At 48.5% G+C, this 27889-nt stretch overlaps 1 protein-coding gene across 9 annotated transcripts in view; it reads right to left on the bottom strand.

Moving 5' to 3' along the window:
• MPRIP (myosin phosphatase Rho interacting protein) overlaps window positions 1-27889 on the bottom strand; it is a 145723-nt gene that overhangs the window by 100238 nt on the left and 17596 nt on the right. For 8 of the 9 annotated variants that reach the window (XM_055385999.2, XM_055386001.2, XM_019027055.4 and 5 more), the window contains exons 2-3: window positions 12289-12366; window positions 10014-10079 (exon numbers count right to left, since the gene is read on the bottom strand). The exons of the other annotated variant lie outside the window; for it this stretch is intronic. In XM_055385999.2, the coding sequence (XP_055241974.1) occupies window positions 10014-10079; window positions 12289-12366 (144 nt within the window). The remainder of the gene's footprint in view (window positions 1-10013; window positions 10080-12288; window positions 12367-27889) is intronic. 9 annotated transcript variants of the gene reach the window in all.

Below are 27889 nucleotides of genomic sequence, written 5' to 3'. Positions count from 1 at the left end.
AGTGGACAACCAGGTGGAACCCCTCTTCAGCCCCTTGATAATTAATTGTGGGTGGCCAGCAGTCACTCCACTCAGGCAACACAGGGAAGGCAGAGAGAGAATGTGGGTATCTCATTATAGCCCTGAACACAGGCGGGCAGCTAATTCCCATTTTGTGTCCTTGACTCACCACTTATGTAACAGGAAGGTAAGCGCACGGGACAGTCCTGATGAGACAGAAAGGCACTCACTGGGCACCTGAGGTCACCAAATCCTCTCAGTGCGGCCTGAGATTCAAAGAAGGGGGACTTTTGGGAGTGGCCTACCTGAAATCTTTACATCAGAAACTCAAGCAAGAAAGAGCTGGGGAGGACAGCTGCCTGATTCGCCAGCCAGCCAACATGTGCCCTGTCTACGCAGGCAGACACCAGTGCTGCCTAGAGGCGCTCACCGTCCTGTAGAGGGAGATCCTCGTGGAAGTTAAGGGCAAGGTGCTCCGCATGCTCTGACAGGTGTCCTAGGGTTAGGAACACAGGGAGGACTCACGTCTGGCCAGGGCCAACCTGTGTCTTCTCTTGGCTCTCCAGAATGACCCAGGGTGACCTGCAGAGCCCTCTCAGTACCTGCAGAGGTCCCTTCCTCTGATCCTCTTTGCCTGCTCACTCTGGCACGTTCTGCTCCAACTTCTTCCCTCTACAGGGCTCAGCCATCCACGTATGACTCCAACACTGGAGGTGCAGAACATCTAATACTGGAGGCACAGAACATTCAAACTGCCCCACACACTTCCCTCTCCCTCTTTCCTTCCCTGAAGGGCAACTCCCAGGCTCTAAGTCGGGACAGGAGATCCAGCGACCCGGCTGCTTGTCCACATCTGTGGTTCAGTCACTCCCTCCCCCTCCCCCTAGCTAAGCTTCCTCACTACAAAATGGAAGGTCTGGATCAGGTCACAGTGGGAACCCCCAACTGTCACCCTCAGGAGTTGGCTGTTTTTGGTCCACACAGCCCCACGATTAACCATTGCTGGCTTCCATTCCCTGATTCTTTCAGTGTGGGAAATGTCACTTGGGCCTTTGGGCAGAGGTGCAAAGAACAAGAAAGCTCCCAAAGGCAGAACCTGCCCCTGCCTAACAGTTCCGGGTCCAAGAGACTTATAAGACTGGGTCCCAAGCCCTTCCCGGACCTGTCATTAGCTCTTCTCCCCCAACCTCCCAACTATGACAAAAGGAAGGGAGGGGGCTTAAAGCTCAGCCTCCAGTTTCCAGAGAACATCCATCTTGAAGCTCCCATGGAGGTACAGAGAATGCTCTGACCTCTACGTGCTCCACTCAAATGGGTGAACTTTCATGAGCCACCGTAAATTATACTTCAGGGAAAAAAAGTGGGTGTCACTTGTCAGCAAACAGCTCTGAGCTTCCCTTATGACCCCTACCCTCTACTTTCACAACACTTAGGAAGCGTTTCCATCCCACCTGGGTTCACCTGCACCCAGACCTGGCTCACTCACCTTTAGTGTTTCAAAATAACTTAAATCTGGCCACAGATGCTCTAAGGCGAAGTGGCCTACACGAAGCTCAGTCGAGCAGGGCCCTCCCTGCCCCACTTATTATCCCACCAACTCCCTGCTGCTGAAAGAGCATCACACAGACTCCACCGCACTGGTTCAGACCTCATCTTCCAGCCAAGAATCTACCTTCCTTCATTAAGGAATTCATTGTTACAAATAGGCAACATCTCAATTGTCATGACCAAATCAAGATGGGATGGGGATTCATCTAAGGCTCTGTGTCCTGAAAAGTCAAGTCGGGTGGAGGGCAGGGGTAAAAAAACCTCAACACCCTGGAAGAACCTTCTCAACACCCTTGGCTTGTCCTCAATTTCTGGAATCTCGTGGCCATGCCAGCCCTGAAAGCCAATGGACTGTGCTCCGGGCCCAGCCGCTTCTCCTTGTGAACACAAGCCTCCGTGTGCCTGAGAGTTCACCTATAAACATGGGCACTGCTCATTCACCAGTCACCACTGGCAAAGAGCTTGAAGACATTGACTACTTTGGGAAATCTTTAAAAAATAAATTTATTCATTTGGAAAAATCATCAAATGATTGCACAAGAAGAGGTGCCTTTCCTGAACAGGTCTGTGATCTGGGCCTCTGGGCACCTGGATAATTCCGCAGAGAAGGAGGTTGGTCCGGTCTGGTCAGTGTGTATTCCTTTTTTGTTTTGAGACAGAGTCTCACTCTGCTGCCCAGGCTGGAGTGCAGTGGCGTGATCTCAGCTTACTGCAAGCTCTGCCTCCCGGGATCATGCCATTCTCCTGCCTCAGCCTCCCGAGTAGCTGGGAGTACAGGCACCCGCCACCATGCCTGGCTAATTTTTTTGTATTTTTAGTAGAGATGGGGTTTCACCGTGTTAGCTAGATGGTTTCGATCTCCTGACCTCGTGATCTGCTCACCTCGGCCTCCCAAAGTGCTGGGATTACAGGCGTGAGCCACCATACCCAGCCGTCAGTGTGTATTCTTTTCTGCAGCTGCCAGGGGCAGGGGTTGTTGATGAGGGAGGGGTCAGAAATATTCCAAAACTTCAAATAAAGCAGCATCTGACTGTATACATTTTAAAACTTGTATTAAGACTCCGTGCAGAATTCCACTTAAAGATCGAAGTCTCTCAACCAAAAGTCTGAAAGCACCTAGGGACCCCGGGGGAATGCGATGCACGGAGAGGGCCTGGGGGGGCTGCCTCCCCCATTAACAGCCCCTCATACCTTGCTCATGGGGCTCATGTAAAGATGAAAACACACCCGAGTCCAAAGTTGTTTTTTTAAATGATCTGATTCGGAAAACACACAGCACAGAAATAGAAATGAGCAGCTGAGCAGAGGAGGAAAGAACACAGGGCTTCCTGTGGTCCGAGTAGCCCGGGAGGTGCCTACACAGGGAGAGAGGGCCTGGGTGACCCCACAGTTACTGACCCCACTCCAACAAGCCCTCCCTAAGGTACTCAGGCTCCACGCACCACACAACAGGATCTGCCTCCTTTCCCTTGCGACCAGGACCTCAGCACAAAGGCCAGGGCAAGGCTGAAACATGACAGATTTAAAGCTAAACCTGAAAGTATAAGACTGACCCATAAAACATCTTCCCTGGTTCCCTGTCTTGCCCCTTCCTGTCCTTTAAACATGAAGGGTCTCCAGGCCTAAGGAAGCTTCTCTGCCTCTCAGACAATTACAGGCTCTATGTTCTTATTGTTCTGATTTCTGTAAATCTCTCTGAATATATATTCATATGCCCATGTAGCAAAGAAGGCAGGTGGACCCTACAGGGTTGCAGGCCTGCAGCTAGCTTGGTTCAATGGCATTAATAAAGACACAGGTCAGCTACTATAGTTGGGTCAGTCTGCAGCAACAGACAAGCCTGAGGGTCAGGAAGGACACTGAGAGCCCTGCCTGGCCTCCAGCAAGCCTTATTTTCCACCCGCACGAGGCAGCAGGTGCTGGTGGAGCAGCCTCTCTGAATGTGAAGGACAAGATCACTTGGTGAAGGAAAGACACCATCCCTCTCTCAGCAGGAGTCTGCCTTGCCTACACATCAAGGTCTGTCACTCATTAGTTGAGCCACCTCGCAATCTCTCTGGGCCTCAGTCTTTTCAACTGTGAAATGGACATGGTATCTACCATTGTGAGAAGTAGGATAGAGAATGGGCAGAAAGTGCCAGCAAGGAGCCCCGGCCGGGCGCATGGGTCCTCCCGAATCTGTGTGATGAGCGGAAAGGCAGCCAAGTGCCACCTCTCTCCTCCCAGAAGACTTCTCTGCCTCCCCAACCACCCACCGCCTTTAAGAGCCTACACATCATGGTTCTGCTAGGGATTTAGTCTGCATGTGTTCATGTGGGTCCTGAAAGGTATGAGCTTCACCACAGAAGAGGCCTTCCATGGCCTAGTGTCCTCTCAGCCGCTCTGTTACGGACACAGCAGCCACTATGGTTCCCAAAGAATCAGATGCCCAGGAGGTGCCTCAGCACCAAGGAGGAGCAGATGGTTCCTCTCGCCTGCCTGGGAAAGCTCCGAGCTAGAGGAAACAAAGTCAGAGCTTGAAGCAGCAGTTCTCAAATGGAGTGGTTAGAAATCACATGGACTCTGGGAGACCGAGGCGGGCGGATCACGAGGTCAGGAGATCGAGACCATCCTGGCTAACACGATGAAACCGTTTCTACTAAAAATACAAAAAATTAGCCGGGCATGGTGGCGCGGGCCTGTAGTTCCAGCTACTCGGGAGGCTGAAGCAGGAGAATCACTTGAACCCAGGAGATGGAGGTTGCAGTGAGCCAAGATCACGCCACTGCACTCCAGCCTGGTGACAGAGACTCCATCTCAAAAACAAACAAACAAAAACAAAAACAACAACAACAAAAACACACAAAGTGGTTATTTAAACTGGTTTCCCAGCCTCGCCCTGCAGATTCTGATGCAGGGCAACATCTGCAAAAAAATGGCTTAGGGAGCAACGGGAACTGGGCGATCAGCTGCAGAAAAGGGAGAGAAACCTCAAATGATAGATCCTAAAGACAGCAGGGCTCAGCGGTAATGCCCCTCCTCCTAGGCTCTCACAGGCCTAGGCAACGTTGGGCTGCTCATGGCTTTAATACCACCAAAAGTTGCAGAAATTTGTCAAGAGTGAGGTGAGCAGAGGTCCCAAGAACAAGGCAACCTCCTGGACGCTCTCCTACAGGAAGCAAACTCAAAATAAACCAGAATCCTAACCTGTCTGCACTTGGAGTGCTCTGAAGATCCTTTGGACCAAGCCTGTTTACTTTATACACAAGTACACAGGCACCCCAAATTAATTTCTCAGGCTGGAACTTCACATCTTACGGGACTGACAAACTCCCAGGTTGCCCCTGAAAAAGGCACATATCCAAGAGCTAGAAGTGTTTTCTCTACTATGTCTGAGACTGTGAGCTGAGATATGAGTCCTTAGCACGGCCCCTACACAGTCAGGCAGCTCTCATCTCTCGTGACGCTCAAGGACTCTCCAGGCTAGGATGGAGCAGAGCTCCACACCATGGAGGCCGGCCCTCAGCACCATGCCTGCCACAGAAGGTGGCCTCAGTCTCTCCATGGCTTCCATGTGTGAGAGGCTTGGGGTCAGCAGACATGGTCCAAGATCATCAGACCTACCATAATCAGGAGGGAGGAAATTCTGACAGCAACCAGGATGATCTTTCAGGACCTTATGCTGAGTGAAATACACCAGTCACAAAGGACAAACACTGCATGATCACATTTACGTGAGGTGCTGGAGGAGTAAAATTCATAGAGACAGAGAATAGCATGGGGGTTTCCAGGGGCTGGGGAAGGGAGTTATAGTTCAATGGGTGCACAGTTCAGTTAGCAAGTTGAAAAGGGTCCTGGAGAGAGACCGGTGGTGGTGGTTGTGCAACAATGTGAATGTACTTAATGCCACTGAACTGCACACTTAAAAACGATTAAGATGGTGAATTTCCGGTGTACTTACCACAGTTAAAAACATTCGAACAGACCGGGCACGGTGGCTCATGCCTGTAATCCCAGCACTTTGGGAGGCCGAGGCGGGCGGATCACCTGAGGTCTGGAGTTCAAGACCAGCCTGTCCAGCATGGAGAAACCCCATCTCTACTAAAAATACAAAATTAGCTGGGCATGGTGGCCCATGCCTGTAATCCCAGCTACTCCGGAGGCTGAGGCAGGATAATGGCTTGAACCTGGGAGTCGGAGGTTGCTGTGAGCCGAGATTGCGCCATTGCACTCCAGCCTGGGCAACAAGAGCGAAACTCCGTCTCAAAAAAAAAAAAATTGGAAAAAGCATTTGATCAGCTTTTTGCCTTGGAGAGCAGGCCCTTGAGAATCCCAAAGCCTCATGGCCTGGCCTGCTCCACCCCAAACTCCTGGCGCTCCCACTCTCCTTCTAGACCTGGAGCTCCTCCCAAGAGCCTTCTAGTGATGTCTGGTGACATCCACACCTCAGCTCGACATCAGTCCCCAAAAACTCGGTGACGGAATTAGGTAAAATCATGGGCAGCACTTTACAGGTGGAGAAACAAAGGCAGAGGACAGAGGCAGCAATCTGGGTTTCTAGATTGTTGCTTTGTCCACTCCTGAAAAACCAGGGGCCCAGCCAAATCTCTCAGGCTTTTACTTGTCTGTGAGGCTGCCCGGACCCCACCTCACCTCAGCCTGCATTTGAGAAATTTCTTTTCCTTTTTCGGGAAATTTGCCTCTCCTCCACACCCACCAGTTACAGGGTACGTGGGTGTATCGAGAAAGAAATTTCCCAAAAAAGGAAAAGAGATTCCCCAAAGTTAGTCCCATCTCAGGGCTGCCTGGAGAGGCAATGGTCAGCTTCCAGAACTGGATGAAGTCCAGCAGCCCCAGCCCCAGCAGAAGTCCCTGAGCAGAAAGGGCTTCCCGAAGCCACTGTCCCCAGATCCAGGGACTGACTGCTGCTGCCTTCCTCCCCCTCCTGCACGCTGTGACCTCCTGATGTCCACCTTCCTCTCCAGGTCCCAACCCAGTGGGGCTGAGGTAACCGAATTTTCCCCATCCCAGTTATCTGGAGCTCTTGGGAGGTTTTCTCCCTTCTGCTGAGTAATCCCTAAAGGTCACTACATTGCTAATCTCCCTCCGAGGAACACCCCTTTTCCTATCTTCTCTCTTTTCCTACCCGCCCTGTCTTAAGGTTTTCAAGCTGGGAGCAGAAATTATGCAGCAAGTCATTTACAAAGTTGGTAGTTCAACTCCACACATATTTACAGAACACCTGGCTAGATTTGTGCTGCCCCAAACCCCATGCTAGACAATGGGGAGACACACCAAGAATTATCACTGGCCCAACAACAACAAGAAGTCAGTCTAGTTGGCAAGATAACACTCAAGCAAATGAAATCAACACATCATATAAGTCAGTAACAATTCGAAATAGATGCTGATTGAGTGTGGAGGGCACAGACCAGCCATAAAATGCTACAGTTTATTATATGAGCCTGGGAGGGTCAGAGGTAGCCACGGGCTGCTTAGAGCTGCTGCTTTTGGAGACAAATGCCCAGGTAGGGATTGCTTTGCAACATCACGGTCTGAGGGCACCACGTAGGGAGTGCCACCTATGTGCTCCCTGGTACACACACACATAAGCAGTTCTGCAGGCCCTGTGGTTGCCTGGTGTGCAGGGGAACCCCGTAGACCTCTCTAGATCAGAAACAGGCCCACCCCATTCTACAACTGGCACTGCACCATCATCCCCCTCACTCCAGGAAATCTGACAGGTGAGTCCTGTGCTGTTTAAGAGCAGAGCTAATAGCAAATCACATTTACATTTTCATTTTTAAAAATAAATAAGAATTTAAATAAACCCCTGTCGAAATTGCTCAGTTTCTTGGCCTTGGCACTGTTGACATTTTGGGCTGGAGCCTTCCTTGTTCTGGGGGCTGTTCTTTGAAGGAGATTCAGTAGCATCCCTGGCCTCCACCCACTAGATGCCAGCAGCATTCCTGCCCCAGGTGTGACAATCAAGGATGACTCCAGACGTGGCCAGTGGCCCTGGGAGGCATGACGCTGAGAACCACTGGTCTATTTCCAGGCACTCACAAAGGAAGCTTCCAGCTTGGCTGGAGTTCACCCACACATAAGCCTACCTGAAATGGAGTTTTCCTGCTCCAGGTCTCAGGATCCTGCCAGCCTGTTTGGGGTGGGACTCTCAGCTCAGGGCGGTTGACCGTTAAGCTGGAGCTCCTGGGCTACAGGCTGTCTGCTCACTCTGGGGACTGGCTCTGAGGAGCAAACCCTGATGCAGAGCACTGGGTGCTAGAGAAATCTCTCCAGCCTCTGCCTCCTCCCACCGGGCTTCTACCCCAAGTGCCTCCTTGCAACCTTCCCCTGTGACCTTCCTGATACAACAGGGAAACCCCTCCACAGCCTCGGCTGGGCAAAGCAGTATTTACTGATGGGCTCACTGGGTCAGTTTTTCCACCTCCCAGGTCATCTGCCAGAAAGCAGCCCATGGCCCAAAACTCCCAGCTCTGTGCCTGTCCCCATGCCCTCTCTCAGTCCAAGTTTTCCCTGGGACTTCTTTCTTTCCCCACATCCCTGGCACAGTCCCACCTCTGCCTGAGCACTCCATGAAATAATACGCAACTCATATCCAGGTTGCTGGGAGACCACAGTGCACTGTGAAGTGTCAGTGCTCCTGGCTAAGCAGCCTCAATTATCCAGAAGCCGCGCCTGGGAGGCACCATGTGCTCTGCACTTGTGCCAGCACCAAGGCGTCCCCAGAAGCTACCCTCTTTGTGCTTGTGCAACTGAGCCAGAGGGAATAATGGATTTTGCTGGACTTTAGTTAGACCTAAAGAAAGATTTCCTGACCGAAATTATCAGTCCCCAAGGAAACAGTGCAGGGAACTTTGTTTTTTTGCGATGGTTCATGACCCAGCCCAGCCTGAATGTAATCCAGTGACCTCTTGAGGCTCCTCTGATACTGTTAAGTCAATTGCAGGACTTAGCCAGTCAGTCAGCCACAGGGAGGCAAGATAAACCTCACAGCTGCAGGAGCCCAGCTCTGACCCCAGGGCTACTCCCTGTGTAAGGACTAAGCCAGGAGAACACGAAGTGTCAAGTCTAATCCTCCAGGTCTGCTTTCTTGCCTCAAAGGAACGGAGTGTCCAAATGCTTTGTCTCCCTGCTCCTACTTCCAGCCAAGTCCACAATCGGTGCTCACCTCCAGTACACTACCCTGGAGCACAGACGTTCCCACAGCAAAAACCCCCTATGCTCTAATCATGATGTACAAATATGCTCACCGGAAAGAATGAAAAGGAAGACAATTCTTTTTAAGAAGGAACCAGTGAGGTGACAGTTGATACAGGATTATGGTACCATCCTCTTAATTCACCCCAGAAACAAAAGTAGAAACCATATCACATCACAAAGGTTAGGACTCGAGTACAAACACGCCCACTTCTGACCTTTGCACATGTGAGCTGTAATGACCACCCAAAAATCCCAGGCACCCCCGCCACCCCCTGCCGCAGTCTGGAAGGTACCTCTAGGGACAGTTATCTCCACTCATACTTCCAGAGTCTGTCTCGCCCCTGCAGCAAAGAAACAAACTCTGGGTAGGATAGGCAGGGGCTGCCTATTTTACATAGTGAGACTAGGCTTTCCAGGACAGCCCCAATTTTAAAATGCTGCACATATGGGCACACAAACATTCACCCACCAAGTGGAACTGGAGAAGGCGACCAAATCTCGCATCTTCAACCCTTTACAAAGTTTGGAATGCAGTCCTACTTTAGATTAATTAGGAGAGACTAATCTCCTTTAGAGAAAAAGTCAGGAGATAAAATGGGCGGAAAAAGAAAAGCCAGAAATTCCACCTAGTTGATTTTCAGGTTTGGCCTCTGGGGCAACAGCAGCAAACACTCATCCAGCCCAGGAAGCAACTGGAAAACCAGGGAGGTGGGGAGGAGGAAGAAGCCTGTCTGCCTGGTTTAGTGACCAGAAGAACGATGACCTTGTGACCAGGAGGCCTCTGAAGTCAGCTCAGAAAACTAAGCCAAGCTCAAATGAGACAAGCAAAACCAATTACAGTCGCAGAACTGACAGGCAACCCCAGGACTAGGTGCGTGAGCACATGTGCCAGCCCCAGGGCCAGCCCCCGCCCACGCCCACAGGTCCACAGCCTGCACACGTGATCCAGGACTTTGCCCTTGCTTTCCCCTAACCAGGAGTGCTCCGGTGAAGTCCACACTATTAGCCTTCAACAGAAATGACTTCCTCCCTCACTTCTTCCTCTCACTCAAGACCACAGAAGATGATGTTTCAAACCAAAGGTCTGGGTTTTTAAAGCTGTCTCCAGCAGGTGCCACAAGTTCTTCAAAACATTCCACACTCCCAAACAGACACAAACAGGAGCACGTGGCTGCTGTGCTCTCACATGACAACGCAAGGGCACTGTAATGGAGGGACTTGGTGAAGGCTGGGGACAGGGAGTGGGCAAGGATAACACTTACCATCTCATCCAGGGCGTAGCGCAAGAGGCCATGCTCGTAAAGGATGAAGAACCGTCGCTGCCATTTCTGCAACAGAGCACAAGGTGGGTGGTTAGGAGGATCTGGGTCCTGGCCCCAGAGCTTGGCTTCTGGAGTTCCCACGTCTGACAAGTCCATATCTAAGGAAGGTCACTCCACAGATTCCACTTCTGGGGCAGGTGGCAGGAAAAGAGGGACCCGAGGCACAAGAATGTTGATTCATCAGCCAGGACTGGGCTGGGAGACAGGCCCAAATCACATGAGTGATTGAGGCTTAATAAGAAGTCTTTTTTTTTTTTTAAACACTTAGAAGCTCCTCAGGAGCAGAAACAACGTGTGGTTACCTTTTTATATTCCTGATGGTGCTCAGCACAGAATGCATCACATGACATGTGTCAATATTTATTTGATGAATGATCTGACATGACATGGAATAATCCAGGAATGCCAAGGCATGGATTCACCACTTCTGAAAAAACCTGGGAAACTGCTACAAAAGGGGTTGTTCTGATGATCCACTGGCAAAGAGGAGGCACAAAAACAGCCAGGCTCCAGAATTCACTGAGGTGAAATGAGCTAATGAAAATCAAAACAGAGGAGCAGCAAGACCAGCGGAAATAACTCCAATATCCAAGGAGTGACCAACTGGCACAGATCATCCCCCGCTCTACTCTCCATCCAAAAGCCAGACCACTGGGAAGTGTCCATGGCGGTCAGATGCCATCAGGAGCTGAAATGAAATGGACTATGCGGTGTATGTCTTCCTTTGTGTGGGGAGAAGGGACTTGTCCATAATGCGAGTCTGCTGGCCCAGGTCGTGAATGACAGGCACAGCTCCCAGCCCCAAATCATCACAAGGGTCCATGACCTATTTTCAACATTTCAACAAGCCCAATCCAGCCTGGGCAGCATGGTGAAACCCCGTCTCTACAAAAAATACAAAAATTAGCTAGGCATGGTGATGCACGCCTGTAGCCCCAGCTACTCAGGAGGCTGAGGTAAGAGGATCACATGAACCTGGGAGGTCAAGACTGCACTGAATCGAGATCATGCCACTGCACTCCAGCCTGGGTGACAGAGCAAGACTCTGTCTCAAAAAAAAAAAAAAGCAAAGAGCCCAACAATACTCAGAGTTTAACTGGCAGTGAGGCCACATGAACTGACTATAAAAGCACATCTCTCTGCTTTGGGCCAGGGTTATCATTTATAAAAAGACTCCTGTCAGAGGCTGGAAATGGCAATTTTGTACAACCTTGATATAACATAGGAAAGGGAACTACTCCCTGGAAACTGCAGCCCAGCTGGACCAGTGATGCCTGAGTCCTCCTGTCTGGGTGGCATGAACAGGGACTCAAAGGGCCTTGCAAAGAGGCCTTGTAGAGGGCTGGTCTATGCTGGGTGTGTAGAGGAGGCCACCTGAACATGTTTCCCAGGAACATTTCCAAGGGCCTTATGTGCAGCCTCTGAAATCAAAACCCATTCCAGAAGGAATCCCAAAGAACAGAGACACAATGCAAGGCCTGTGGGACCAGAATACACAGCCCAAGGCCCCTACTCCAAAGTGTAATATTCAGGGTGGGGAAAGGGTGAGCAGCAGAAACTAAGAAGAAGAGGAAAGGGAGCTCCCGGGGATGGAGGGGGCTGAGTGGAAGCAATTTATAGGGTGTGAGCGGAAGCACTGTAAGAAAGTTTGTGAGGAAGGAGAGTTTTGTAACTGGAGTCAAATCCAGAGGGGCTTCCTGGCAGAGAAACAAACCACAGGTCAGGCCAATGATGGTCCCAGCTCTAGCGGGGCCCTGCCCTGGGCAATGCACATTTTAGTAAGAGGTAAGCCAAGGCCTCTGGGCCCCCAACCCTTCACTAGTGCTAGTGTGCTGAACCCCTGGCTCAGGAGGAAGGGAGGTGCTACATGGGCAGGCCTTGGCATGGAAGGAACTGGGAGCTGCTCGGTATAATGCAAACCTTTAACTGCTCTTTTGCCTCTTCCATTTTACTGTTCCTAGAGTCAACCTGACCCACAAAACAGGCAACACCCACATGAGAGCTCCTCATTCTGAAGGGAGCACTACACATAACTATGTATAATTGAGACCTTTTCTGTACAACGTACAAGTACACCAAATGGGGGAGCCCTGCTGGTCCTGCTATCCCAGGATCCACTGTTCAACTCTCCATCTCCCTCTTCCACTCTGCCAGTTCACCCTTAGATGGGTCCCTTCTCTGGTTCCTCCCTGAGAGTTGGCTCTGATGCCCTTACCCGAGACCGGTGCACTGGGTTGTCAAAGTCGGTCCCATCTGGAGCCAGGAGCAGCCAACCGCCATAAATGGGTTTTGCCTAGAGGAGAAAAAAGAGGGCAGGTCACCAGCAGCCTTCAACCCAGAAGAGAGAACAGGTCAAGTTAACAGCAAGCACTCGCTGGAAACAGACGTTGCCTCTGCTCTGCAGAGGTCATGACACCTATTTCCACTGCGGTGCGTCTGCAGCTGCTTGAGAGTCAGAGGCTGGCGGGGATTCTGCAGCATCCGGGGTGGAGAGCATACAGGCCCTGGCAGGAGTGTGAGAACCTGGAGAGTACAGGATCCCCTAAGACATGCTGTCTCCCGCAAGTTACTGATCAAGCCACCAAGATCAGGAAAAAATGACATGTTATTCAACAAATATGTGAGTGTCAGTGTGTGCCAGGTGCCAGGAAATAGGACATGAACAACACAGTCAAAAAGCTTCATCCTGAAGATACAAAACAGGGCCTGGAGAAGAGACTGCTTTCGTGATCAAAGCCAGCTCTGGCCAAAGAATCATCAACTGACTGGCTGTGTGACTGCGTGCAGAAACTCTTTGAGTTCAAACTCTCCCATTTGAAAAGTGAGAGTGATGACAATTCTACCTAAACCTCATGACTCTGATGTGAGGACTGATGAGATAATGCAATCAGTAAAACCCAGCACAGGGATGTAAAACGGTGCTGCCACCTTGGAAAAGTCTGGCAGTTCCTCAGAAAGTTAAAGTCAGAGTTACCCTAGGGCCCAGCAATTTCACCCCTATGTATACACACCCAAGAAAACGGAAAACAGGGGCTCAAATAAAAACCTGCACATGAATGTTCATAGCAGTATTATTCACACCTGCCAAAAGGTGGTAAAAGCCCAAATATCCATGGACAGATGAATGGATGAACAAAGTGTGATGGGTCCACACAAGGGAACATTATTCAGCCAGAAAAAGGAATGAAGCACTAACATACACCACAACACCGAGGAACCCCGAAAACATGATGCTAAGTCAAAGAAGCCAGGCACAAAAGCCCACATATTACAGAATTCCACTTATGCAAACGGTCCAGAATAGGCAAATCCACAGCACAGAAAGCAGATTAGTGGTCGCCAGGGACTGGAGGAAAGGAAATAAGGAGAGACAGCTAACAGGTATGGGGTTTCTTTCGTGGGTGACTAAAATATTCTAGAATTAGACAGTGGAGATGGTTGCACAACATTGTAAATATGCTAAAACTCACCAAACTGTATACTTTAAGAGAGTGAATCTTAAGATAGGTGAATTATAGCTCAACTTAAAAAGCTGCACAAAGAACACTGAGCACAGTGTCTGGCCTGTGAGGTCTCAACAAATGTGAAGCATTGCTATATTTTACCAGCCACAGAGTCCCCACTCCCCAGACCACGGGAGGAGCTCAACAAGGGGAATCTAGACAGACACTCTGGCTCAATCTCCTTCCTCAGCCACACCCAGCTGGCGAGAATGCAATGGAAAAGGTACAACCAGTCCCATTTATCCAGTGCCTTTCGGAGGGCGGTAACACAAATTAAAACCCAAGTTCTCTGACTGCTGCTTACACACACAGGACCCCTCATGGGTCCTCCTGATGTGCTTTTTATTCAGTGCTCTCCAAACTAGGAGGCCCCACCACACTACCTCATTTGGTAGCTGCAGACCGTGACTCAGAGAGGGCAGGCCACGTGCCAGAGGCCACACAGCCTCCAGGCTGAACCAAGAACCCCCCTTTACTTGGCTTCCGCCTGCAGGGTCCTCAAGGTCCCCAGGAGCAATGGCTTTCCCCATGAATGGTGCAAGTGGAGCTGTGTGCCTGGGGTCGGGGGAAAGCTGCAAGGACAGGAGAGGCTTGCTTTGCTGCAACAGTGGAGTGGGTGTTGGCTGCAGACATAGTCCAGGAGGGCCAAGGGGTATGTGGTGGAAATCCCACCTGGGAAGGCAGAAGCAAAGGCGAGGAGAGGTCTGTGCTCTCTACGAACTCCAAATGTGCCCAGCAAACCTCAAGGTGGGCACACACGCTCGGCCTCTCCACACCCCACCCAGGAGTGCACATCCTAAGCAGACCCCACCCAGAGGCCTTGCATGGGAAAGCTGGAGATGGACAACTCCCTGTGTATCTGGACTCTGTGACTCCCAGCTCGGCCTCTCACCGGCCACAAGTGCCCACCTGTGAGGCCAGAGGCTAGCCTGCCAAGCCATTCCTCTATCTCCATCTTGACTGTGCGCCACCACCCTGGCCTCTGGAGGCAGGGCTTGGGGTGTCATCACATAATCAGCTACATTTACCTGACCTTTCTCCAGGAGGAACTGTGGGGAGCCAAGGGATCAGCATCTGTTCCCTCAGAACCCGAGCCCTGGTCTCAACCCAGGCATCGTCAGCAAACCTCTGCTCAGGAACCCCGTGTGCATGGCCCTGGGTGCTGTATACCAGGGAGCCTGCAGCAGCCACCTTGCTGGGCTGTGACTTCCTGATATGGATCACCACAGAGGGGACTGATCCAGGTGGGCAGGCGGCGCAGACACAGAGCAGAGAGCAAGATGTAGGGCCTCTGGGTGGAGGAGCAGGCTGGGATGCAGGTGACACCCCATCCAGCGTTCATCAAAGCAATTCCAGAGTGATAGAGAGCAGAGGAGTGGCTGCCTGGGGCTGGGAGGGCGGAAGGGGGTGGTGACAGCCAAGAGGTGCAGGGTTTCTTTTGGCGATGATGTAATGTTCTAAAAGTGACTGTGATGATGGCTGCACATCTGTTGGAATATCCTAAAAATCATAGAATTGTATCATTTAAATGGGTTAAACGCATGACGTGTGAATTTTATCTTAATAAAGCTGTTTAAAAAAAGCCCTGAAGGTAAGGACCCCATAGATAACAGGGGGAGGCCTGGGGTGGAGAGGACTCTCTGGGCAAGGGCGCAGCTGATGCACAGGAGCAGAGGCAGGAATGATGGTGCCATGGGGCCACGAGGAGCCATCTGTAATTACTGAGAACTCACTCCTCAAGTCCAGGGAGCCAGGGACAGGAACTGGCCAGCTATATCGCCACCACTCTTGCCTCTCACAGCCAGCCACGTGAGCTGCGCAGCCTCCCCCAGCCTCCTCAGCTCCCCAAAACCTGGTCCTCTCTACCATCCCTCAGGGCTTCCCCGAAATGTCCCTTCCTCAAGAGGACAGTCCTGACCCTCCCCCTCAGTCTCTAACAACTCACTTCTGCCATTACCGTCACTGCACATCACAGAACTAATTTCTACCTACCATTTCATTATGTACGTAATTACATTGCTATGACATGTCTTGCCCCCCACCCCCACCCCAGAACCTTCGCTCCAGGAAGGCAGGGATGGGGTCTGCCTAGCCCTGGCTGTGTCCTTGATCCTGAGGCAGGAGTGCAGAGGGAGTGGAGGGGAGTGCCCGCCGGCCTAGGCCAGCAGTGGATGGGTGGTGCCCTCTCTGAGTTTCCTTCTCTTTACATAACCTAGGTCCTGACTCAGACAACCTGTCCTCATCCCCAAGGCGTGGGAAAGGCCTCCCAGGAAGAGCTGCTGCTTCTCTATGTCTCAGACTATCTAAAAATGCTGCATCCTCCCCCGCACAGCAGACCACAGTGTCTTTAAGTGCAGCAATGCCCACGGGCAGAGGCTCCCACGCACGCCCACCTGGTTCTGGGGCAGCACCTCTAAAAGGCCCTAAAGTATTCTCTTCCAGATGGTCCTATAATAATCTGAAACTGGGACACTATAAAACAGACAGCCCAAAAGGCAGCGGGCAGGAGGGAGTGTGCTCTGGAAATGCTGCGTGGGTAGGCTTAGCTTTGCTGTTTTCTGGTTGAGCTGCTGGGCATTTTGGAGGGAGGCAGGAGAAGCAGGTATCTGTTGTTGACATGGGAGATCTGAGCTGGGCTGTAAGGACCCAAAGGATGGGGCCCGAGTCCTGTTTCAAGCAGCCCTGCACACAGGGCCCCTTTCTATGCAGGTCCTCCCAGAGGATGCATGTGGCTCCGGATCCCATATAAAAGTAACCACATGAGAGACTCCCCCGAGCTACCTCCTCTCCAATTAAACTCGGCCTTCACTCATGACCCACACAAGTCGGAGGCTCCACTTCTGGCTGGCCTCTAGGAAGAGGCTGCTGGTGGTCTGGGTGTGCCTTCAACCTGAAGCTCTTTCAAAAACAGTGCCTTGAAACTTCTGCTTCCTGGACGATGGGGCAGATGTAGATTTCTCCTGCTAAGTACAACCAAAAACCTGGGGCCATCATGTATAAGACAAACATGAGAAGACTCTGAAAGGTGGAGAAAAAAAGGTAGGTGGGCCAGGGACCCAGGATCCAAGGAAGGACACCGTGGTGACTCTCCCAGGCTTTCTTTTTGTCTCACTATCCCAGAGTGGGTACTGGAGAAACTGGCAACCTGAAAACGCCAATGGGCACACAACCAAAAAAAAAAAAAAACAACAAAAAGCTACTTTCCATAGCTGAAGAACCAGAAAGGAGCAGCCCAACAAGACAGAGAACTCTTAGACAAGAACCGCCCTACTCTGGCCAAAAGTCACAGGAAAGGCAGCACCCCACCCCCAAGTGAGCAAAGGTTGGACTTCCACCCTTGTGAGGTGCCCCACACCCCGGCCAGGGTGGTGTCAGAAGACACAAGGGCCTTACATCCCACCAACAGCAATGACGACCCTTCTTGCTCCATGCTAGGGTATGTCAGAGGGCGCCCAGTGGAGGGTCAGGGTTTTTACCATTGCCCAGTGGGAAGGGAACCCATGATGAGGAGCCTCCCAGTTCAGGCATCAGTGGAGGCCGAGGGGTGGACTTCTGTCTCCATCTAAGTAACCAGGTGGTCATGGTGACTCCCTTCCCCCACGGAAGCACTGTCAGAAAAATCCACTGAAAGAGAAGGTTCAAATGAGACCCAGAGTCACCCAACAGAATACAAAAACACTTGGTTTCCACCAAAAATCATCATCATACCAAGAACCAGGAAGGTCACAAACTGAATGAACAAAGACAACCAAGAAATGCCAACAAGATGACAGCCATGCTAGAATTATCCCACATTTAAAGATTTTAAAGCACCCATGATAAAATGCTTCAACAAGAAATTATGAGCACACTTGAATTAAAGGGAAAGACAGCAAAGAAATAGAAGCTGTAAGAACCAAACAAAAATCCTGAAATTGAAAAATACGGTAACTGAAATAAAAGCTCCCGGGTGGGCTTAAGAGCAGAAGGATTGGGGGCAATGAAAGAATCAGTGAACTGGAACACAGAACAACAGAAATCATCCCATCTAATAACAGAGGAAAAACAGACAGGAAAAAATGAATAAATAAAAGGGAACTGTGGAACTGTTAACAAGAAGTCTAACATTCATGTCATCAGAGTCTCTGCAGGATAGGAGGAAGGGTGAAGCGGAAAAAGGGCTCAAAGAATGGCTAGAAACCTCCCAGATTTGGCAAAAGTGGCAACCTACACATTCAAGAAGTTTAGTGAACATCAAAGGATAAACCCAAAGAAATCCAGACCAAGACATACAATAACTAAACTAAAGAAAAACCTAAAAGACAAAGAAAGCCAAAGAAAAAAATCTCAAAAGCAGCCAGAGAAAAATAAGACCTTATAGTTTTGAGAAAACTAAGCAGAATGACAATAGATTTCTTATCAGGAACCATGGAGACCAGAAGGAAGTGGTATACTACTTTTTTGGTGCTGAAAGAAAACACCTGTCAACCGAGAATCCTATCACCAGTAAAAATATCCTTCAGGAATGAAAGGGAAATCCAGACCTTCTCAGATGAAGGAAAACTAAGAGAAGTTTTTTGCTGACTTACCCCTAGCAAAATGGCCAAAGGAAGTTTTCTAAACAAAAAGGAAATCATAGAAGAAGGAATCCTGGAACATCTGAAAGGAAGAAAGAACACAGTAAAATAAAGGGAGGGAGGGGGTAAATAATTAGGCTTTCCTTCTCTTGAGTTTTCTGTTTCGTGACTAAAGCAAAAACTGTCTAATGTGGTTCTAAACGTATGTGAAGTAAACACTTAAGACAATTATACAAGGAAAAGGTAAAGGATTGAACAGATAGGTACTCTCTTGAACTGGTAAAATGACACCACCAAGAGACTGTGACAAGTTATGTCTATATAAAGTCATGTCTTATTATAACCAGTAAAAAATACATACAAAGAGATATACTTAAAAAACTATATTTTGATATATAAATCAAAATACAATTCTAAAGAAAATGTTCAAGTAACCCAAAGGAAGCAGGAAAAAAAAAAGCAAAACAAAACAGAAATAATAACCAGAGACACATTAACTATGCCCTAAGTTATCCGTAAATATTTTAAATGTAAATGATCTAAATACACCAATTAAAAGATTGATAGAGTAGATTTTTAAAATAATTCAACTGTACACTGTCTACAAAAAATTCACTGCAAATATAATGATGACAGGCAGGTTGAAAAGAAAAAACTAAAAATGATACATCCTGAAAATATTAATCTAAGGAGAGCAGAGTTGTTATATTGTCAGATAAATTATATTTCAGCACAAAGAAAATGACCAGAGACAAAGAGGAATATTATATAATGATGAAAGGGTCAATTCACTGAGACACAGTGAGCCTAAATGTTCATGCACCTTTAAACATCAGAGCTGGAAAATAATGTGAAGTTAAAACCAATAGAACTAAAAGGAAAAATAAATAAATCCACAAATATTGTTGGAGACTTCAACATCCCTCTCAATAACACAATTAAAGCAGTCCTAGGAGGGAACTAACGTAACTACGATGCTCACATTAGAAAAGAGGAAAGGTCTCAAATCAATAATCTAAGCTTCTATCTCAAGAACCTAGAAAAATAAGTACAAAATATATCAAAAGCAAGAAAAAGAAGGAAATAATAAAAGATAAAAGTAGAAATCGGGCTGGGCGCGGTGGCTCACACCTGTAATCCCAGCACTATGGGAGGCCGAGGCAAGCGGATCACAAGGTCAGGAGTTCGAGACCAGCCTGGCCAACACAGTGAAACCCCATCTCTACTAAAAATACAAAAATTAGCTGGGTGTGGTGGCACACGCCTGTAGTCCCAGCTACTCAGGAGGCTGAGGCAGGAGAATTGCCTGAAACCGGGAGGCGGAGGTTGCAGTGAGCCAAGACTGTAACACTGCACTCCAGCATGGGCAACAGAGTGAGACTTCGTCTCAAAAAGAAAAAAAAAAAAAAAAGATAAAGGTAGAAATCAATGAAAAAATCAGTGAAACAGAGCTGGTTCTTTGAACAGACTGATAAAACTGATCAACTTCAGCCAGGCGCGGTGGTTCATGCCTGTAATTCCAGCACTTTGGGAGGCCGAGGTGGGCAGATCACCTGAGGTCGGGAGTTCGAGATCAGCCTGACCAATATGAAGAAACCCCGTCTCTACTAAAAATATAAAATTAGCCGGGCGTAGTGGAGCATGCCTGTAATCCCAGCTACTCTGGAGGCTGAGGCAGCAGAATCGCTTGAACCCAGGAGGCAGAGGTTGCAGTGAGCCGAGATCGCTCCATTGCATTCCAGCCTGGGCAACAAGAGCGAAACTTCATCTCAAAAAACAAAAAACAAAACAAAAAACACTGCTGACAAGACCAAAAAAGAAAAAAAAAAGACATGATGGCACAAATTGTTATCAGAAATAAAACAGGGATAGCATCACAGATTCTGCAGACATCAAAAGGATAATGAGGAATACTAATACAATTCTACCAACATTAATTTGACAACATATAGGAAATGGACCCACTTCTCTAAAAAACACATAATTTAAATGATTATATAACTATTAAGGAAATTGAATATGTAATTCCATAACTCACAAAAAAGAAATCTCCAAGCCCAGATGGTTTTACTGGAGATTTCTAACAAGTGTTTAAGGAACTGACACTAATTCTATATAATTGTTAAAAAAAAAAAAAAAGAAGAAGAAGAGGAAGAAACACTTTCCAATTCATTTTATAAAGCTGGTGTTACCCTGACACCAAAACCAAACAAACTACATGACAAAACCCCAAAATTTTTTAAAAATGAAATAAAGAACTATGGACTAATATTCCTCATTAATACACAGTAGTTCCCCCCTCCTCCATCCACAGTTTCACGGTTTCCCTTACCCATGGTCAACCACAGCCTTAAAATATTAAATGGAAAATTCCTGAAATAATTTACAGGTTTTAAACTGCATGCCATTCTGAGTAGTGTGATGAAATCTTGCATCGTCCTGCTCCATCTTCCCGGGATGTGGAGCCTCCCCTTTGTCCAGCGCATCCACGCTGTATACTCTACCTGCCCCTTAGTCACTTAGTAGCCGTCAGTTATCAGATGGACTGTGGTGGTGTTGCAGTGCTTGTGCATCCAGCTAGCATTATACATAATGGCCCCAAAGCACAGAGCAGTGATGACAGCAATTTGAATATGCCAAAGAGAAGCCATAAAGTGCTTCCTTTAAGGGAAATGGTAAAAGTTTTCAATTTAAGAAAAAAAAATCATATGCTGAGGTTGCTAAGATTACAGTAAGAATAAATCTTCTATCGCTGAAATTGAGAAAGAAAAATAAATTCATGCTAATTTTTCTATCACACCTCGAACTGCAAATGTTACAGCTACCTTGTGCGTGATAAAGTGCCCAGGTAAGATAGAAAAAGCATTTATGGCTGGGTGTGGTGGCTCACACCTGTAATTCCAGCATTTGGGAGGCTGAAGCAGGAGGATGGCATGAAGCCAGGAGTTTGAGACCAGCCTGGGAACTACAAGACCCTGTTTCTACCAAAAAAAAATTATTAATAGCTAGGTGTGGTGGCAAGTGCTGGCAGAGGCCCAGCTACTTGGGAGGCTGAGGCATGAGGATCACTTGAGCCCAGGAATTCGAGGTTGCAGTGAGCTACGCTTTTACCACTACACTCCGGCCTGGGCAACAGGGCAGGGCAAGACCCTGTCTCAAAAAAAAAAAAAAGATGAAAAAAGTATTTGTGGGTTTGACATGAGGGGATATCTAGGTTGTTTCCAATCAGAAATGAGTTCCAACTGAGAGCAATCAGGTTCAGTACTATCCGTGGTTTGAGGAATCCACTGGGGCTGTTGGAATGTTATCTCTTGCAGATAAAGGGGGACTGCTATAGATGCAAAAATCAACAAAATATTAGTAAATAGAATTCAGCAATATATTTATAGAATTATACACCATGACCAAGGGGGTTTATTCCAGGGATGCCGGTTTAATATTCAAAAATCAACCAATGTAATTGATTAATGCTCTATCAACTGATGCAGAAAAAGCATTTGACAAAATCCAACATCCATTCATAATTATTTTAAAAAAACCTCTCAGAAAGTAGGAATAGAGGGGAACTTGCTCAACTTCATAAAACCATCTCTAAATAACCTCCAGCTAGCATTATACATAATGGGGAAATGCTGATTGCTTTCCCTCTAATATCAGGAACTAGGCAATGATGGCCATCTCAGAATTCTTATTCAACATAGTGCGCGAATTTCTAGCTAGTGCAGTAAGGCAGGAAAAGGAAATAAAAGGCATATAGATCAAAATTAACAAAATAAAATCTTCACAGATGACATAGCTGTCTGTATAGAAAATCCCAGAATCTACAAAAAACTCCTAGAACTAGTGAGTTCAACAAAGTTTCAGGATACACGATCAGCATACAAAAATCAATTGTATCTCTATATGCTAGCAACGGACACGTGGACATCAAAATTAAAATACAATACCACTTAAAATTGCTTCAAAAAAAAGAAATACTTAGGTGTATATACCACACAATATGTACAGGAAATGCTGAACACTACACAACACTGATGAGAGAAATCAAAGAAGATCTAAATAAGAGAGACATAATGTGTTCGTGGACTGCAAGATTCTAAGATGTCTATTCTCACCCAATTGATATTCAGTTTAACACAATTCCCATCAAAATCCCAGCGAGACTTTTTATAGATATGGACAAGATTATTCTAAAATTTACATGGAAAGGCAAATGAACTAGAATATTTTTAATTAAAAAAAAGAGGATATAATCTATTTACCCAATCACAAGACTTATTATATATCCAGAGTAATGAAGACTGTGTGGTATTGGTGGAAAGTCAGACACATGGATCAATGGAACAGAAGTTAGTAATAAACCAACACAAATATGCCCAATTTTGACAAAGGTGCAGAAAGAATTCAATGGAGGAAAGACAGTCTTTCAACAAATGGTGCTAGAGTGACCCTTCGTCCACAGGCAAAAAAAAAAAATCATCTCAAGCTGATACAGAAAGTAATGTTATACAAAAAACAAGACAAAAACATATTTAAATGGATAAACTGGACTTCATTAAAATTAAAAACTTTTGCTCTGCACAAAGTCCTAAGGAAGATGAAAAGATAAGCCACGAAGTAGGATAAAATATTTTGCAAACGTCCTTTTGCAAAGGACTAATATCTAGACTATATACTAGTATTTAGACTATATAAAGACCCTCAAACTCAATAGTGAAAACACAAAACAATCCAATTAGAATATGAGCAAAAGACAAGAGAAGACTTTCTACAGAAGATAAATAGCATGAAGAGGTGTTCATGCTACTTATGAACATCTTATTTTATAATGGCTAAAAAAAACAAATGGTGACAACACCAAATGCTGGCAAGGTCACAAAGTAAGTATATCTATCACTCATACACTGCTGGTGTGAACCAGTTTGGCAGTTTTTTAAAAAACTAAACATGCAACTACCATACAACCTAGGAACTGCACTCCTGGATATTTATTCCAGAGAATGAAAACATACACTCACACAAAAACTACATGTGAATGGTTATAGCAGCTTTGTTCGTAGCAGACCAAAACTGGAAACAGCCTAGGTGTCCCCTCTTACCATGGAATGCGAGTCAGCAATAAAAAGGAGCAAACTACTGATCCAAGCAACAACCTGGATGAATAGCCAGAGAATTCTAGGTGAAAAAAGCCAATCTCAAAGGTTCCAGGTTGTATGATTTTCTTCACATAACATTCTTGAAATGTCAGATTTATGGAAATGGAGCAGGATTCCTGGGTGGCTGGGGTTGGGTTGATGTGGGAGGGAGAAGGCAATGGAGACACTGGGTGCTTTCTGCATTGTAGTCAGTATCCCAGCTGTGGTGCTGTACCACAGTGTTGCAGAAGGTCACCATCGGAGGACCTGGGCAAAGGGGTACATGGGATCTCTGTTATTTGTTACAACCACAGGGGAAACACGATTATGTCAACATAAGTAGTTTAATAAAAAAGGAAAAACAGTGGCACGCACCTGTAGTCCCAGCTACTTGGGACGCTGAGGCAGGAGAATCGCTTCAACCCAGGAAGCGGAGGTTGCAGTGAGCCGAGATCGCGCCACTGCACCCCAGGCTGGGCAACAGAGCTAGACTCCATCTCAAAAAAAAAAAAAAAAAAGAAAGAAAAACAAAACTCAGCCACTGTGGCCTCTGCAGTCAGTCCTCAGGGGTCTACAGGGTATGGCCACGGGCCTCCTTCAGTGACGCCTGCCTGCCATGGCCCTGAGCTGCACTGAGTATGCTCTGCTGGCCTCTCCAGCTACTTCCCTGAAGGCCACCCACATCTCTTCTCTCAAGGGTTCTTCTGTCCCTTCCCCTCACCACCCTCCCCAGGCAAATCTGGGATGCATGCCAGGATGAACCCAGCTGTCTCAACTCTGGGTTGCCCAACTGCCCCAAGCGGGTGGCCAGGGGCAAGGGACGGAGAAACATCTCAGCCTGCTATACCCAGTGTTGTCAAGCTGCCACCACTGATGCGTCTCAGACGTGCACAGGTCTCTGGACACAGCCACCCCATCACAACCAGCCCACACAACATGCTTGGCTCTCACTCCGTGTGGCCTGTCTGTGGCTCCAAGAGAAGGGAACAGTCGGTGACAAGATCTCTAATGGTGGTTAACCCAGGTTTCCTGTCCCCTTGGACTCACCTGTCCTTAGACTGCAGTGGGTGGGGAGAAAGGTAGTCAGACACATTGCGCAATCCGGCACCAAAGAGGGCAGGCCTCAAACAGTCGATGCAGACAGGTGGGTCTCACTCTTCTCACCCCGTCACATCCTGCCACCCAGAAGGCCCTCTATGGTCCCATGCCCCCTCACCTCCCATACACAAACATCTTCTATTCCATGGAATAAGGAGATTCACTGTCTCATACACAGACCCCTCAAAACCCCACACCTCCTTCAAGAACACTAGCCGGCCCCAGGCCAAATGTACTCCTTCTCTCTCACAACACCACATCTCCTCGCTGGGGACAAGAATCCTGCCTCATCCAGTGAAGCACCCAGTACAAAGTTGAGCTCCAATGACCAAATAAATAAACACAAGTCTATGGGTACACTTATTAGTCACCCCCACCCAGCTGAAAAGGTAACTGCTCCCTAACAGCTCTGAGTGCTGCTGGAAGGCCCTCCCAGCCAAGACCTGGGCAAGCCAGGCTGCACTGCACCTCTGCCTCCCACACCCGAGCTCCCAGGTCACTAGGACAACGCTGGTCAGCACCCAGGAGTGAGGGACGATCAGCACTGAGGCGCAAGTAGACACAAGCCAGGGCCTGCCCCCGCACATGGCTGAATCCAACTTGTACTTCTCCTTTCTCGAGTCCAAGTCTCCAGTTGTGCCACTGTGTGTACTATGCCACCAAGGACAAGAGACAGGGTGTGGACAAAGCTGGCACTCAGACAGCAGCACACGGCCACATGCAAGAGCCACGATGCTTCCACACTCCTGATACAGTGAGCCCATGTCCAGAGCCTGGGCCTGAAGAACTCACAAAGAGAGAAGCAAACAGTCTCATTCCTGATGTGGGAAGAGCTCAACACCCAACAGAGAAACAGTTTCGAGAGTGACTATACATCCACTCCCTAACACGCTACCTGGCCATTAATTACCAGCGAGGACAAGGATTCAAGATGCCCTCCAGGGCACCGCCCACACTATCAACGCCGCTGGCCTGTCCTGCACAGGCCTTCATGGCTCCGCTGCTCTGTCCGCTGGTGAACAGCACCCCCTGGAAGTGTGCAACAGAATTTCTCCAGCAGCTGCCCTGAAGCTGGCACCACTCAAGGCCCTGCAGATAAAAACATGGAGCACACACATCTCCCAAGGGGCTCGTGGTCAGTTCTGTTTATAACACATGTAAGGATGGACAAAGATTGAGAGTTGATGAGAAAACAGCTATTATGCGGACTGCCAAGATCAGCAGCAGGTTTGGGGGCTTTTGCTTGATTTTACCATTTTTGTAATGTAAATGCCACTACATGGCACTTACCAGTTATTATTTAAGGGAGGGGAAGATGCCTGCCTGACCGAGCACGCAGGACTTCTGATATAACCCTGGCAGAGTGGCTTCAATAGGGGAGATCTTGGTCATTCCCAGCAGAACAAGAAGTAGGTGTACTTAGGGAACCCCTACACTCTGCTGTCCACCAACAGGACCTCACAGCTCCAGGTATTTAATGTACACTGGCCTGGGAACGAGAAGGCCAATTCAAGTCTTGGCTCCACCACCTACTCGATGTGTGACCCAGGGCAAGGCAGTATCTCTGTGATTCTCAGTTTCATCATCTACAGTAGAAAAATATACATACTCCTTCCATGCCATTTTTTATTAAAAAAAAAAAAAGATCACGTCAGACACAAGCATACCCTAGGTAACTGCACAATCAAGAATGCCTCAAGGTCAGGAACATACACCCAACACTTGTACTGGTATTCAAACCAAAGCAGTGTTCACAGGAGTGCTCCACAGTGGAAGGAGCCAGTGGGAGCCCCAGAACAGCACCGGTCAGTCCAAGGGCTGCTGGGCTCCTGCTTCTGAGGGTGGGGCAGGCACCCAAACCCTACGCTGGCTCCCTCACACCAGGCTCTACCCCAGACTCCAAGCAGAGTGGTCATCCCCAGGAAAGTTCTTCAAAAGGAAAAGTTCCACACAGTCCTGAAGAAGGACCCACACCTGTAGGGGCTGATGCCCTAACTCTGGGCAGATTCTTGGGGCAAAGACTTCTCTGGACCAAAGGTGGGGGTGGGGGCTGCACTCAGGCACTGGATGGGACAGATGGCCCCTCACTGGAGTCACTGAAAGATCCATAAGCAGAATGCGTGCAAACCGTGGCTAATATATCCTCTGTAGTTTTCAGGTTGATTCTTGCCCTTTTCTTTTTCCCAAAAAGGTGTCTGTGGAAACACTTCCACACTCACAGCAAACAGGCTGTTTAATAATGTTCTCTGCATTTCAATTCCAAAGAGAAAGGATACCTGGGTAGCAGCCGTCTGGCCCTCTTTCTAAGCTTGTAAATCATGGGAGACTTCAAGGTTGTCCGTCTTTTCTGGGACATTCTGATGAAAGTCAGTAAAAGACAGTCAGGGGTGAGCACACAGCAAAGTCCAGTCTCAAGCCTCACCCCTGCCAAGACCTTGTGTGTCCTGTGGCCACCCAGATGGACTGCAAGAGGATCAGTGGCTCTGAATCCCAGCACTTGGGGAGGGAAGCTTCTTGGCGGAGCTGTGCCCACCTGCCTCACCCACAGCGGGTTCTCACCACACACCTCTGACCATACTCAGAATGGGGGCTTCTCTTTCAGAACAAGCCTGCCAGGGCCGACGAACACTGGTCACCACTGCAGACCCCTCAAGAGGCCACAGGCTTGTCCTGTGTTGACCAAACTGTGCTAGAACTACTAAAAGTTGTCCATGGGGCCTTGAGTCCTGGAGAATACTGTTCTATTGCTCTATAGCCACACAGTTGTGGACCCAAACTACCTTCCTCAATACAGGCTTCCACAAACAGCCAGCCACTGTACAGATACAAAAGATGGAGCTACAGCCCCTCCAAGTGTTTCAACATCATCAGGACCCAGAGCCCTGTCCCGGGAGGAAGCCAAGCCTCCGAGGGAGAACACCTGCTCACCAGCTGCCAGGAATGCATTCTGCAGGGAGGACATACATCCCAGCTATGGGAGCACGAGGGCAGGTCTGCACTCCTCCCCGCTGGCAGTGGAGCTGACCCCAGGGCTTAGGGCATATGAGCTCTCATGACCTCCATTTTATACCCCAGGAAACCGAGGCACACAGAGACTCAGTGGTCTGCCCAAGTAAATAGAGCCAGGAAGCAGTGGAAGCAAAACAGGCACCAAGGCCACCTGGTTCCACACTGGCCCTGGCACATGGGACAGTCCTCCCCAGTTTAGCAGGCCACTCCAGAAGGTAAAGGGTGACACAGGTGAAGGGCATGTTCCCAAGTGAGATGTGCTCCCAGGGGTAGGGGTCTGGTCCTCACCAGCACAGCACTCAGTTCTGCCCCACATCCATGCAGCTGGGGCCACGGCCCTGGGAGGCTGCAAGTGGGGGCTTAGGGACTCGGTGGGGCCCCAAAGCACATTGCCCATGAGGCACACATGGAAGGAAGAGCCCTACAGCCTTTACTTCCAGATGAGCCAGCCACAGACCACCCTCCCGCAGCACACACCCAGCCTGGCCAGCTGCGCAGGAGTTCAGGAAGCTGGC

Source organism: Gorilla gorilla, chromosome 4, assembly GCF_029281585.2.
Source record: "Gorilla gorilla gorilla isolate KB3781 chromosome 4, NHGRI_mGorGor1-v2.1_pri, whole genome shotgun sequence".
Taxonomy (NCBI): domain Eukaryota; kingdom Metazoa; phylum Chordata; class Mammalia; order Primates; family Hominidae; genus Gorilla; species Gorilla gorilla.
The sequence above is the reverse complement of the archived record's forward strand: the minus strand, read 5'-3'. Positions and strand labels throughout refer to the sequence as shown.